Source organism: Lampris incognitus, chromosome 12 (genome assembly GCF_029633865.1).
Source record: "Lampris incognitus isolate fLamInc1 chromosome 12, fLamInc1.hap2, whole genome shotgun sequence".
NCBI classification, from domain to species: Eukaryota; Metazoa; Chordata; class Actinopteri; order Lampriformes; family Lampridae; genus Lampris; species Lampris incognitus.
Genome location: NC_079222.1, coordinates 50,616,089 through 50,629,392, shown reverse-complemented (window position 1 = coordinate 50,629,392; position 13,304 = coordinate 50,616,089). Strand labels below are relative to the sequence as shown.

The following is a 13,304-nucleotide window of genomic DNA, read 5'->3' as shown; positions in this document are numbered from 1 at the left end:
GCAACAAGCCAGCAAGGGAAGTCGATAAAATTAGAAAGAAAATGTGCAAATTCTTTTCAGACGATGGCCTAAAAATGTCCATTGAAGCCAACAAGAAACATATCGACTTCCTTGACGTCACATTAGACCTTAGAGACGGAACACACAGGCCATATTCGAAGCCCAACAATGCACTCCAGTATATCCACAAAAAAAGCAACCATCCACCTTCCATCCTATGTTCATTGTCAACGTGCGGGGTCACCAATGTGGGAGTGCAGGAATGAGGAGACGCAGAGATCGAGTCGAGTCAATCCCGTTTACTCGCCACACAAACACCGATACAGCACAATCTCTCGTGGCAACCAACTAACCGCTAGGCTGCTGCTAACATGGCTCCACCCCGGAAACTCTAAACAGTGCCTACGTCAGCACTCTGAACGTCTGCCTTAAAGGAGCAGCAGCCCCTGGTGAAATTACCCTCAATTGTGTATCACCACAGTGTCATCCTGTAGGCTAACCACTTAACAACTCAGTTCACATGCATTTCAATAACTCGTTTTTAGGGCTGAACAATACGTCGTCTGAGACCCGACACTGAAATGTGCACGTGAGAAAGTCACATTGCAGAGGATGCAACGCAAGGCGAACCAGGAAGTCAGAACCAGAATCTCAGCCTGGACAGAGACAAGATAACAAGGCACATCAGTAAGTCAGAACCAGAATCTCAGCCTGAACAGAGACAAGCTAACAAGGCACATCAGGAAGTCAGAACCAGAATCTCAGCCTGCACAGTGACAAGCTAACAAGGCACATCAGGAAGTCAGAACCAGAATCTCAGCCTGGACAGAGACAGGCTGACAAGGCACGTCAGAAAGTCAGAACCAGAATCTCAGCCTGGACAGAGACAAGCTAACAAGGCACATCAGGAAGTCAGAACCAGAATCTCAGCCTGGACAGAGACAAGCTAACAAGGCACATCAGGAAGTCAGAACCAGAATCTCAGCCTGGACAGAGACAAGCTAACAAGGCACATCAGGAAGCCAGAACCAGAATCTCAGCCTGAACAGAGACGAGATAACAAGCCTCAGTACTCACAGAGGAAAACCCAAAACGTAAACCAGAAGCTGGCAACATGCAGAACACAGGCAAACTGCAGGAGAGGCACAAGACAGCAGAAATAACAAGAGGTTAAAACTGTTATTGCTTGACCGAAAGCAGGGGGCAGTAAAAGAGCCCTTGATCATGGCATAGTAACATGTGTCCAAGTCTCTTTCGTCTGGGATAACAGCTGGAGGGACAACTGAAGGACAGGTTGTGTTTTTATCCACTGGTAGGCACAAAGTTCACAAGTAGTACTAGGTTTGTTTTAAAACCACTATCTTAGTCATAACCATATACAGTGCACCTGGAAAGTATTCACACCCCTTCACGTTCCCCACATTTTGTTATGTTACAGCCTTATTCCAAAATGGATTAAATTCCTTTTTTCTCATCAATCTACACACAGTACCCCATAATGACAAAGCGAAAAATGTATTGTAGAATTTTTTGCAAATTTATTGAAAATAAAAAACTGAAACATTGCATGTACATAAGTATTCACATCCTTTGCTATGACACTCAAAATTGAGCTCAGGTTCATCCTGTTTCCATTGATCATCTTTGAGATGTCTGTGAATGTTCTCATTCATCCAGGTCATGGTTATCCAAAGGAACTGAATCGAGTGCAACTGGACTTGGTATATATCCGTGAAGACGTTTCGCCTCTCATCCCTGAGGCTTCATCAGTTCGTGCCTTTCTGACTAGACCAAGCTAGTCTGACTGGCTGGTGACGAAACTCAGATATTTATCCTCTTTGGAGTTGTTATCAGAGCTAATGATGTCCATGGCTCTTTGTGTTCCGATGTTTAGCAACGCCCGTCGTTATCAGGGTTATTGATATGCATGGCTCTTTGTGATCCGATGTTAAGCAGTGACAGTCGTTGGGGGTGTTAGTTTCGACTTCACTGTTCAGTGGTCATGAGAGTGGTTGGAGCCGTTAGTGACTGACTGTTGTTCTTGGAGGCTAGGCTTCTTGAGTCTCCTGGGTAGAGATGAAAGGACAGCATTGTAAGTGGGAGATAGGTGGTGTTGCAGACCTCCTCCTCTGTTGAGGGATGGTTTTTCCAGTTTCGCATAGATGGCTCCCTTCACCCCTCTTTCAAACAATCTATCTTCCCTGTCCAAAATGTGTACGTTGCTGTCCTGGAAGGAGTGTGTCTTCTCCTTTAGGTGTAGATAGACTGCTGAGTCTTGTCCTGAGAAGTTTGGCCTTCTGTGTTGGGCCATCCGTTTGTGTAGTGGTTGTTTGGTTTCTCCCATGTATAGGTCAGTGCAATCCTCATTGCATTGTACAGGGTCTTTGGGATGAACCAGTCTTTGTGGAAGTGTGTTGCTGGGTTTGAAGTATACCGGGATGCAGTGTTTGTTAAAAATTCTCCTGAGTTTCTCGGAGACGCCAGAAACATACGGGGTGACTATGTTATTCCTTCTGTTCCTTTTCTCCTCATCGCTCACCTGGTTGGTCTTTCTGGAACGTGTTGCAGTTTTCACAAAGGTCCAACTGGGGTAGCCGCAGGTTTTTAAAGCTCCTCTCAGGTGTTTGTGTTCTTCCCGTTGGGCCCGAGTGCTTGAAACATCCTTGAGCTGTTTCTACATCTTGATTGGAGTCCACCTGTAGTAAATTCAATGGATTGGACATGATTTGGAAAGGCACACACCTGTCTATATAAGGTCCCACTGTTGACAGTGCATGTCAGAGCAGAAACCAAGCCATGAAGTCAAAGGAATTGTCTGTGGACCTCCGAGACAGGATCGTATCGAGGCACAGATCTGGGGAAGGGTACAAAAAAATTTCTACAGCTTTGAAGGTCCCGAAGAGCACAGTGGTCTCCATCATTCGTAAATGGAAGAAGTTTGGATCCACCAGGACTCTTCCTAGAGCTGGCCCCCCAGCACCAGTGAGCAATCGGGGGAGAAGGGCCTTGGTCAGGGAGGTGACCAAGAACCCGGTGGTCACTCTGACAGAGCTCCAGCGTTCCTCTGTGGAGATGGGAGAACCTTCCAGAAGGACAACCATCTCTGCAGCACTCCACCAATCAGGCCTTTATGGTAGAGTGGCCAGACAGAAGCCTCTGCTCAGTAAAAGGCACATGACAGCCCACTTGGAGTTTGCCAGAAAGCACCTAAAGGACTCTCAGCCCATGAGAAACAAGTTTCTCTGGTCTGATGAAACCAAGATTGAACTCTTTGGCCTGAATGCCAAACGTCCCGTCTGGAGGAAACCAGGCACCTCTCATCACCTTGCTAATACCATCCCTACAGTGAAGCATGGTGGTGGCAGCATCGTGCTGTGGGGATGCTCTTCAGCGGCAGGAACTGAGAGACTAGTCAGGATCGAGGGAAAGATGAATGGAGCAAAGTACAGAGAGATCCTTGATGAAAACCTGCTCCAGAGCGCTCAGGACCTCAGACTGGGGCGAAGGTTTACCTTTCAACACAACAACGACCCTAAGCACACAGCCAAGACAAGGAAGGAGTGGCTTCGGGACAAGTCTGTGAATGTCCTTGAGTGGCCCAGCCAGAGCCCAGACTTGAACCCCACTGAACATCTCTGGAAAGACCTGAAAATAGCTGTGCAGCGACGCTCCCCATCTAACCTTACAGAGCTCGAAAGGATCTGCAGAGAAGAATGGGAGAAATACCCCAAATATAGGTGTGCCAAGCTTGTAGCTTCATACCCAAGAAGACTTGAGGCTGTAATCGCTGCCAAGGGTGCCTCAACCAAGTACTGAGTAAAGGGTGTGAATACTTATGTACATGCAATATTTCAGTTTTTTGTTTTTAATAGATTTGCTAAAAATTCTACAAAACCTTTTTCACTTTGTCATTATGGGGTATTGTGTGTAGATTGATGAGAGAAAAAGGAATTTAATCCATTTTGGAATGAGGCTGTAACATAACACAGTGTGGGGAAAGTGAAGGGGTGTGAATACTTTCTGGATGCACTGTATATGTATATATATATATATATATATATATATATATATATATATATATATATATATATATGTGTGTGTGTGTGTGTGTGTGTGTGTGTGTGTGTATCGGCATTTTTGCCTTTATTGGATAGCGGACAGTGATGCGGAGGACAGGAAATAAGGGGGGAGAGAGATGGTACGATATGAAAATAAAGGTCCCTGGCTGGATCGAACCAGGGATATTGTGGTCATGTGCCAGAACCACTCGGCCCCCGGGCATCCTGGAATGATTTACTTTGGATTCACAATATCAACAGTGACTGAAAACAGGCTCGGTTCTGACTACATTGTTTTCTGTCAGGACGTGTTAGAGTTTAGTGTTAGTGAAGTGGTCATCAAGAGGTGTGTGATATCACATGAAGTCAGAAATGTTAATAAAGTGGCCATTGTGGAGTACAAAATGTACTCCATATGCACTCCTTATGAACTCTGTAGCTTTCTAGAGGTCTCTGTGTGTATGAAACTTCCCACACAAAGATAACAACAAATGGTCACTAACACATGAGGGCCTCTCCGGCCTTGGGCAGTAAAGATAACAACAAGGGGTCACTAAAACATGAGGGCCACTCCGGCCTTGGGCAGTAAAGATAACAACAAGGGGTCACTAACACATGAGGGCCACTCCGGCCTGGGGCAGTAAAAGAATAAATCTACAGACACTCACCAGTCACAGAACATGATTGATGTTTTCCTGCATTCCTTTGTAAGACAACACCTTGGTTAATGCAAGAAACATAGGGATGACGCGACGGACTGCTCTATAAAACCCCTACCTCCAGTATAGGGGCAGAGCATATCCTCACAGACTGACTTCTCTGTGGTTACATGACTCTCCATCTTCAGATGCATTAAAGATTCTCTGTTTGCTCCAATACTTCCCCGAGGTTGCTGGGGCAAGAGCCCATTAAAAGGATAAGAAAATCCACAACATCGTCAAGAGGTGTGTGATATCACATGAAGTCAGAAATACTTTGGAGCGAGGCTCCCCATCAGAAATGTCAGAGTTGTTCCGTTGTGCACAGGTTTTGTTCTGATGGGTTCTGCTTTATAAGGGTTCACACCCTTGCTGTGAGTACCGATGTACAGTGACAGAACCAGAGCTAAACCACATTCCCGGAGTGGCGTGGACATGCCTCTGAATGTTTTATCCTGTCATTGTCTGAAGAAGGAGGACCATCTTACTGCAGCATTCAAACCCCGAAGGCTGTCCATGTATCTGTTCAGTATAGAAACTGGCTAAGACTGAATATGTTTTACTACAACTCCTGTGTAAGTGGATGTAACACTGAGAAGAGCCAGGCAGTACACGTCAATCAAACACACGTACACAATACAGCCTGCATGCTAGGTTTAGCTTTTCTGCAAACAAAAAAACAAGTCCCACATTGTGCTGCACATTTCTGGTCATGGCAGCAGAAGTGTGTTTCTTCTGAGGAGCATCAAGCGGCCACACAGGCCAGATTACGCTGCTCAGAAACCCTTCAGTCTAAAAAAACCACCTCATAGTAGTGAGAATCAGAACAGGCCCAGCTTAGCCCACCATGGAAAATAACACATTTAGCCCAGGACGCATCAAAGTCTCGTCAAATTCTGCCTCCATGGAGGTACAACTCTTCTAACCATTAACAGGGGTTATCGTGTACATTTGAGGTAAATGTACAGAGAAGAGTTGGAAAAGTACAGGCAACTGCTGGTAGAAATAAACACTTGGTTGGTCTACAGCCTTGTTAACACTAGATTCCATGCTCATCTTTTAGGTTAGTCAAGAGCAAAGAATTCCAGTCCAGGACCTGGAGGATGAGCTCCCAGCGTCCCTATGAACCTTATTGCCCGTGGAGTACAAGTTCAACTCTGTCAGAATAAATCAGGTGTGTTAATGGTGGGCAGGGTCTCACGGAGACATACAATGATGGATTACATTTATACAGGACTTTATCTAGACACCCAAAGCGCTTCACAGTGAAGGGGCTAACTCACCTCATCAAACACCATGGGATCTTTAATGACCACAGTGAGTCAGGACCTGGGGTTAACATCTCATCTGAAGGACGGCATCTCCTACAGCACAGTGTCCCCGTCACTGCACTGGGGCATTGGGATTTGATATTTGTTGTTTTTTTTATTAGGAACAGAGGGTAGACTGCCCCCTACTGGCCCATCAACACCACTTCCGGCAGCAACTCAGTTTTTCCCGGGAGGTCTTCCATCCAAGTACTAGCCAAGCCCACACCTGCTTAGGTTCCATCATTTGGCAGAGCTAGGGTACATGTTGGTATGGCTGCTAGTAGTACAGCAGTACAGCATACAGTACAACATACAGTACAGCTTACAATACAGCATACAGTACAACATACAGTACAGCATACAGTAAAACATACAGTACAACGTACAGTACAACATACAGTACAGCATACAGTGAAACATACAGTACAACGTACAATACAGCATACAGTGAAACATACAGAACAACGTACAGTACAACATACAATACAGCATACAGTGAAACATACAGTACAACGTACAGTACAACATACAGTACAGCATACAGTACAGCATAGAGTAGAACATACAGTAGAACATACAGTACAGCATAGAGTAGAACATACAGTACAACATACAGTACAGCACACAGTACAACATACAGTACAGCATACAGTGAAACATACAGTACAACGTACAGTACAACATACAATACAGCATACAGTGAAACATACAGTACAACGTACAGTACAACATACAATACAGCATACAGTGAAACATACAGTACAACGTACAGTACAACATACAGTACAGCATACAGTACAGCATAGAGTAGAACATACAGTAGAACATACAGTACAGCATAGAGTAGAACATACAGTACAACATACAGTACAGCACACAGTACAACATACAGTACAGCATACAGTGAAACATACAGTACAACGTACAGTACAACATACAATACAGCATACAGTGAAACATACAGTACAGCATACAGTACAGCATACAGTACAGCATAGAGTAGAACATACAGTAGAACATACAGTACAGCATAGAGTAGAACATACAGTACAACATACAGTACAGCACACAGTACAACATACAGTACAGCATACAGTGAAAAATACAGTACAACGTACAGTACAACATACAATACAGCATACAGTGAAACATACAGTACAACGTACAGTACAACATACAATACAGCATACAGTGAAACATACAGTACAACGTACAGTACAACATACAATACAGCATACAGTGAAACATACAGTACAACGTACAGTACAACATACAGTACAGCATACAGTACAGCATAGAGTAGAACATACAGTAGAACATACAGTACAGCATAGAGTAGAACATACAGTACAACATACAGTACAGCACACAGTACAACATACAGTACAGCATACAGTGAAACATACAGTACAACGTACAGTACAACATACAATACAGCATACAGTGAAACATACAGTACAGCATACAGTACAGCATAGAGTAGAACATACAGTAGAACATACAGTACAGCATAGAGTAGAACATACAGTACAACATACAGTACAGCACACAGTACAACATACAGTACAGCATACAGTGAAAAATACAGTACAACGTACAGTACAACATACAATACAGCATACAGTGAAACATACAGTACAACGTACAGTACAACATACAATACAGCATACAGTGAAACATACAGTACAACGTACAGTACAACATACAATACAGCATACAGTACAGCATAGAGTAGAACATACAGTACAACGTACAGTACAGCACACAGTACAACATACAGTACAGTATACAGTACAACATACAGTCCAGAATACAATACAGCACACAGTAAAACATACAGTACTGTATACAGTACAACATGCAGTACAACGTACAGTGCCACATACAAAACAACATACAATACAGCATACAGTAGAGCATAGAGTAGAACATACAGTACAGCATACAGTACTGTATACAGTACAGCATACAGTGCAACATACAGTACAACATACAATACAACATACAGTACAACATACAGTCCAGAATACAATACAGCATACAGTGAAACATACAGTGCAACATACAGTACAACATACAATACAACATACAGTACAACATACAGTACAACATACGTACAGCACACAGTAGAACATACAGTAGTCTGTGTGCTAGTAACTATAGCAACAGTTGTGTGGCGGGGAGGGGTCCTGTATGGAAAAGTATATGTTAGCTTTGGAAAACCAAAGAGCAGTGCCTTTCAAACCAGAACATTTTAGAAAAGCATATATTGTGAGGCTGTTTACTAGTAAATATACTCACTACATACACAAGACGTACACACATGAGCTGCGGCTGAGGGTTTGTGGCCAGAATGTACACATTCACATTCAAAATACTCAAATCTGAACAAACCCCTGGTATCTGTAATGTCTGAAAGTTACAAAAGCCAGAAGAATATGACTCGTCACCTTGTACAGTCAACACAGCTGACCTGTAAACAGCCGGTAAGCCCTTTATATACTAGACTGTAAACAGCCGGTAGCCCTTTATTCACTAGACTGTAAACAGCTAGTATGTCCTTTGTTTCCTAGACTGTAAACAGCCAGTAAGCCCCTTATTTATAAGACTATAAACAGCCAGTAAGCCCTTTGTATACTAGACTGTAAACAGCCAGTATACCCTTGATTTACTAGACTGTAAACAGCCAGCATGCCCTTTATTTACTAGACTATAAACAGCCAGTAAGTCCTTTATTTACCAGACTGTAAACAGCCGGTAAGCTCTTTATTTACTAGACTGTAAACAGCCGGTAAGCTTTTTATTCACTAGACTGTAAACAGCCAGTATGTCCTTGATTTACTAGACTGTAAACAGCCAGTAAGCCCTTTATTTGCTAGACTGTAAACAGCCAGTATATCCTTTATTTACTAGACTGTAAACAGCCGGTAAGCCCTTTATTTGCTAGACTGTAAACAGCCAGTATATCCTTTATTTACTAGACTGTAAACAGCCGGTAAGCCCTTTATTTGCTAGACTGTAAACAGCCAGTATATCCTTTATTTACCAGACTGTAAACAGCCAGTAAGTCCTTTATTTACTAGACTGTAAACAGCCGGTAAGCCCTTTATTTACTAGACTGTAAACAGCCGGTAAGCCCTTTATTTACTAGACTGTAAACAGCCAGTAAGCCCTTTATTTGCTAGACTGTAAACAGCCAGTATATCCTTTATTTACTAGACTGTAAACAGCCAGTGTATCCTTTATTTACTAGACTGTAAACAGCCGGTAAGCCCTTTATTTACTAGACTATAAACAGCCAGTAAGCCCTTTGTTTACTAGACTGTAAACAGCCAGTAAGCCCTTTATTTACCAGACTGTAAACAGCCGGTAAGCTCTTTATTTACTAGACTGTAAACAGCCGGTAAGCTATTTATTCACTAGACTGTAAACAGCCAGTATGTCCTTTATTTCCTAGACTGTAAACAGCCAGTATGTCCTTTATTTACTAGAATGTAAACAGCCGGTAAGCCCTTTATTTAATAGACTGTAAACAGCCGGTAAACCCTTGATTTCCTAGACCGTAAACAGCCAGTAAGCCCTTTATTTACTAGACTGTAAACAGCCAGTATGCCCTTTATTTACTAGATTGTAAACAGCCGGTAAGCCCTTTATTTACTAGACTGTAAACAGCCAGTATACCCTTTATTTACTAGACTGTAAACAGCCAGTAAGCCCTTGATTTACTAGACTGTAAACAGCCAGCATGCCCTTTATTTACTAGACTGTAAACAGCCGGTAAGCCCTTTATTTACTAGACTGTAAACAGCCAGTATGTCCTTTATTTGCTAGATTGTAAACAGCCAGTAAGCCCTTTATTTACTAGACTGTAAACAGCCGGTAAGCCCTTTATTTACTAGACTCTAAACAGCCAGTATGCCCTTTATTTGCTAGACTGTAAACAGCCGGTATATCCTTTATTTACTAGACTGTAAACAGCCAGTAAGCCCTTTATTTACTAGACTGTAAACAGCCAGTATGCCCTTTATTTACTAGACTGTAAACAGCCAGTATGTCCTCTATTTACTAGTTACTGATGACTATATGTGTGACTAGAGGGCACTACTCAGTGATGACTATATGTGTGACTAGAGGGCACTAGTTAGTGATGACTATATGTGTGAATAGAGGGCACTAGTTAGTGATGACTATATGTGTGAATAGAGGGCACTAGTTAGTGATGACTATATGTGTGAATAGAGGGCACTAGTTAGTGATGACTATATGTGTGACTAGAGGGCACTAGTTAGTGATGACTATATGTGTGACTAGAGGGCACTAGTTAGTGATGACTATATGCGTGACTAGAGGGCACTAGTTAGTGATGACTATACGAGTGACTAGAGGGCACTAGTTAGTGATGACTATATGTGTGAATAGAGGGCACTAGTTAGTGATGACTATATGCGTGACTAGAGGGCACTAGTTAGTGATGACTATATGCGTGACTAGAGGGCACTACTCAGTGATGACTATATGTGTGACTAGAGGGCACTAGTTAGTGATGACTATACGAGTGACTAGAGGGCACTAGTTAGTGATGACTATATGTGTGACTATGTTTATAATGTCCTGGAGAAATGACAGCAAGCTCAGATATCAGTTTAATAATCCATCAGTTGTGGCAGAAATCAGAGTTGCGTCATACACAAGCCGGCTGTGGGAGGTGCAGCGTACAGCGTACGTCTCTCTGGGTCCTCGCCGTAACACAATCTGTCCTACCTGTCCCGCCCCAGCGGGATGGACGCCGGGCAGCTAAACGCCATTGTTTAGAAAAGACACACTTACTTCTAACGTCAGTAAGTTCATCACTGAAAATGAACTGAAAACTTCTCTTCCACAGAAAATGATGAGCGGCTGTGCTTCCTCTCCGCTCTCATCAGTCACCACTTCCGTAGCCTTTCTTAGTCTACACACATATCACTCACACTGCCCAACAAGTTAGGGAACTCGAAAATGAACATAAAATAAAACATAGCAGTGAAAAAAAGGAGCTGTGGCTGTACTTATATAGTTGATATATGATATAACTGATATATGGTATAATTGATATATGATATAATTGATATATGATATAACTTATATATGATATAATTGATATATGATATAACTGATATATGATATGATATAACTGATATATGATATAACTGATATATGATATGATATAACTGATATATGATATAACTGATATATGATATAATTGATATATGATATAACTGATATATGATATAATTGATATATGATATAATTGATATATGATATAACCGATATATGATATAATTGATATATGATATAACTGATATATGATATAATTGATAGATGATATAACTGATATATGATATAATTGATATATGATATAACTGATATATGATATAATTGATATATGATATAACTGATATATGATATAATTGATATATGATATAACTGATATATGATATAATTGATATATGATATAACTGATATATGATATAATTGATATATGATATAACTGATATATGATATAATTGATGTATGATATAACTGATATATGATATAATTGATAGATGATATAACTGATATATGATATAATTGATATATGTGGGACCATTAAGGACAGTTGTTAAAGTGACCCTGACAGGTCAGTCAGGTGAAGAGCCGTAGCCTGGCCCTTTTCCCACAAACAAAGGAAAACATTTAAAAAATCAAAAAGGCCTTTTAAAATCCTTTCATTATTGGAACATAGTAGTTCAACACACCGTTTTCTCTGTTTACAGAATTTCAGCTGGATCCGGAAGTATTCACCACCAGACCGTCACTTCTCACACTGAAAGACATCCTTGTCTTGTCCAAGGCTGCCTTTCAATGGAGCCTGTCGCAACTGTCTCATCTTCTCCCACCTCTTTCTACTTCCTCTTTCTGCCCCTTTATTTTCTCTTCATTCCCTCATCACACCTCCACCTCTATCTCCTCTCTCTTTCTTTGACCTGCTCGTTTTCTTGCTTTTTTTTCTTCAGTTTTATCATATAGCGTCCTCTATAACAAACATGTCGTCCCTGCAGCATGCCATTAGCAGCGGTTAGCATGCACCTAGCTGCGCGGCAGCGTACATTTCACCATGCCTTTTTGTATTGTCTTGTATCGTATTGTATTTTTATTTTGCTATTTATTATTTATTGTTATTATCATTATTTATTTTAATATTCATTATTATTTTATTATTTATTATGATCTATTATTTATTTTATTGTTTTTGTTATTTATTATGATCTATTATTTATTTTATTATTTTATTTTTCATTATTTTTGTATTGTTTTTTTTTTATTGTGGCTCATGTAATTCACTACTACAGTGTTTGACTAGTTTTATCTACTGTATAGACAGAGACATCACTATGTAGATAAAGCATATCACCAAAGACTTGATTTATTTCTCTCCATCCATATAATAATATAATAATAATAATGATAATAATAATGATGATGATAATAATAATAATGATAATAACAATAATAACAATAATAATGATATTAATAATGATGATGATGATGTAAGGAACAGCTCCTCCTCTTTCTGACATTAGGCCTTCAGGGCAGGCCTCATCATGTTGCCCAGCCTTCTGATTTCCGCATTCGTTTGACTGACGGGCTACAGCGCCCCTCCTGACTGGACAGAGGTCGCAAAAGGAAGTTATCATTTCGGTGGTGGTCTTCATGATCATCACTGCCGTCATATGAGCTTCCAGAGCTGGACGCACCGTCGCCCTGGGAATGTCTTCCTTCAGCTGGACCCCGACTAGTGGAGAACCCTGTGTTGACCATTGTGACATTGAAGTCTCTTGGAGGGGACGCTGCCTCGGACTTCACGTGAAGGTTTTGATGACCAGAGGCGATGATAAGGTTGGAGTTCTGGCATATGTTTCTAGAGGAGGAAACACATCTCAGAGGTAGGACGAAATAAAGAAACAGACATCTGAGAAGGTCGCATCAAAAACAAATGCAACACGTGCACACATACGGAGGCTGTGAAGGATCTCATCTGACCGTCTTACTCTCTCATTTGACTGTCTTACTCTCTCATTGACCGTCTTACTCTATCATTTGACCGTCTTACTCTCTCATTGACCTTCTTACTGTCTCATTTGACCGTCTTACTCTCTCATTTGACCTTCTTACTCTCTCATTTGACCTTCTGTCTCATTTGACTGTCTTACTCTCTCATT

General features: G+C 41.3%; 2 protein-coding genes across 2 annotated transcripts in view; both read right to left on the bottom strand.

The window, feature by feature from the left end:
• LOC130121645 (inactive carboxypeptidase-like protein X2) overlaps positions 1–13,304 on the bottom strand; it is a 152,977-nt gene that overhangs the window by 57,746 nt on the left and 81,927 nt on the right. The gene's annotated exons all lie outside the window — the stretch shown is intronic.
• LOC130122070 (myocyte-specific enhancer factor 2C-like) overlaps positions 12,596–13,304 on the bottom strand; it is a 33,143-nt gene continuing 32,434 nt past the window's right edge. Inside the window, exon 8 of the mRNA XM_056291097.1 lies at positions 12,596–13,003. Coding sequence (XP_056147072.1) covers positions 12,685–13,003 — 319 coding nt within the window. The 3' untranslated portion in view covers positions 12,596–12,684. The remainder of the gene's footprint in view (positions 13,004–13,304) is intronic.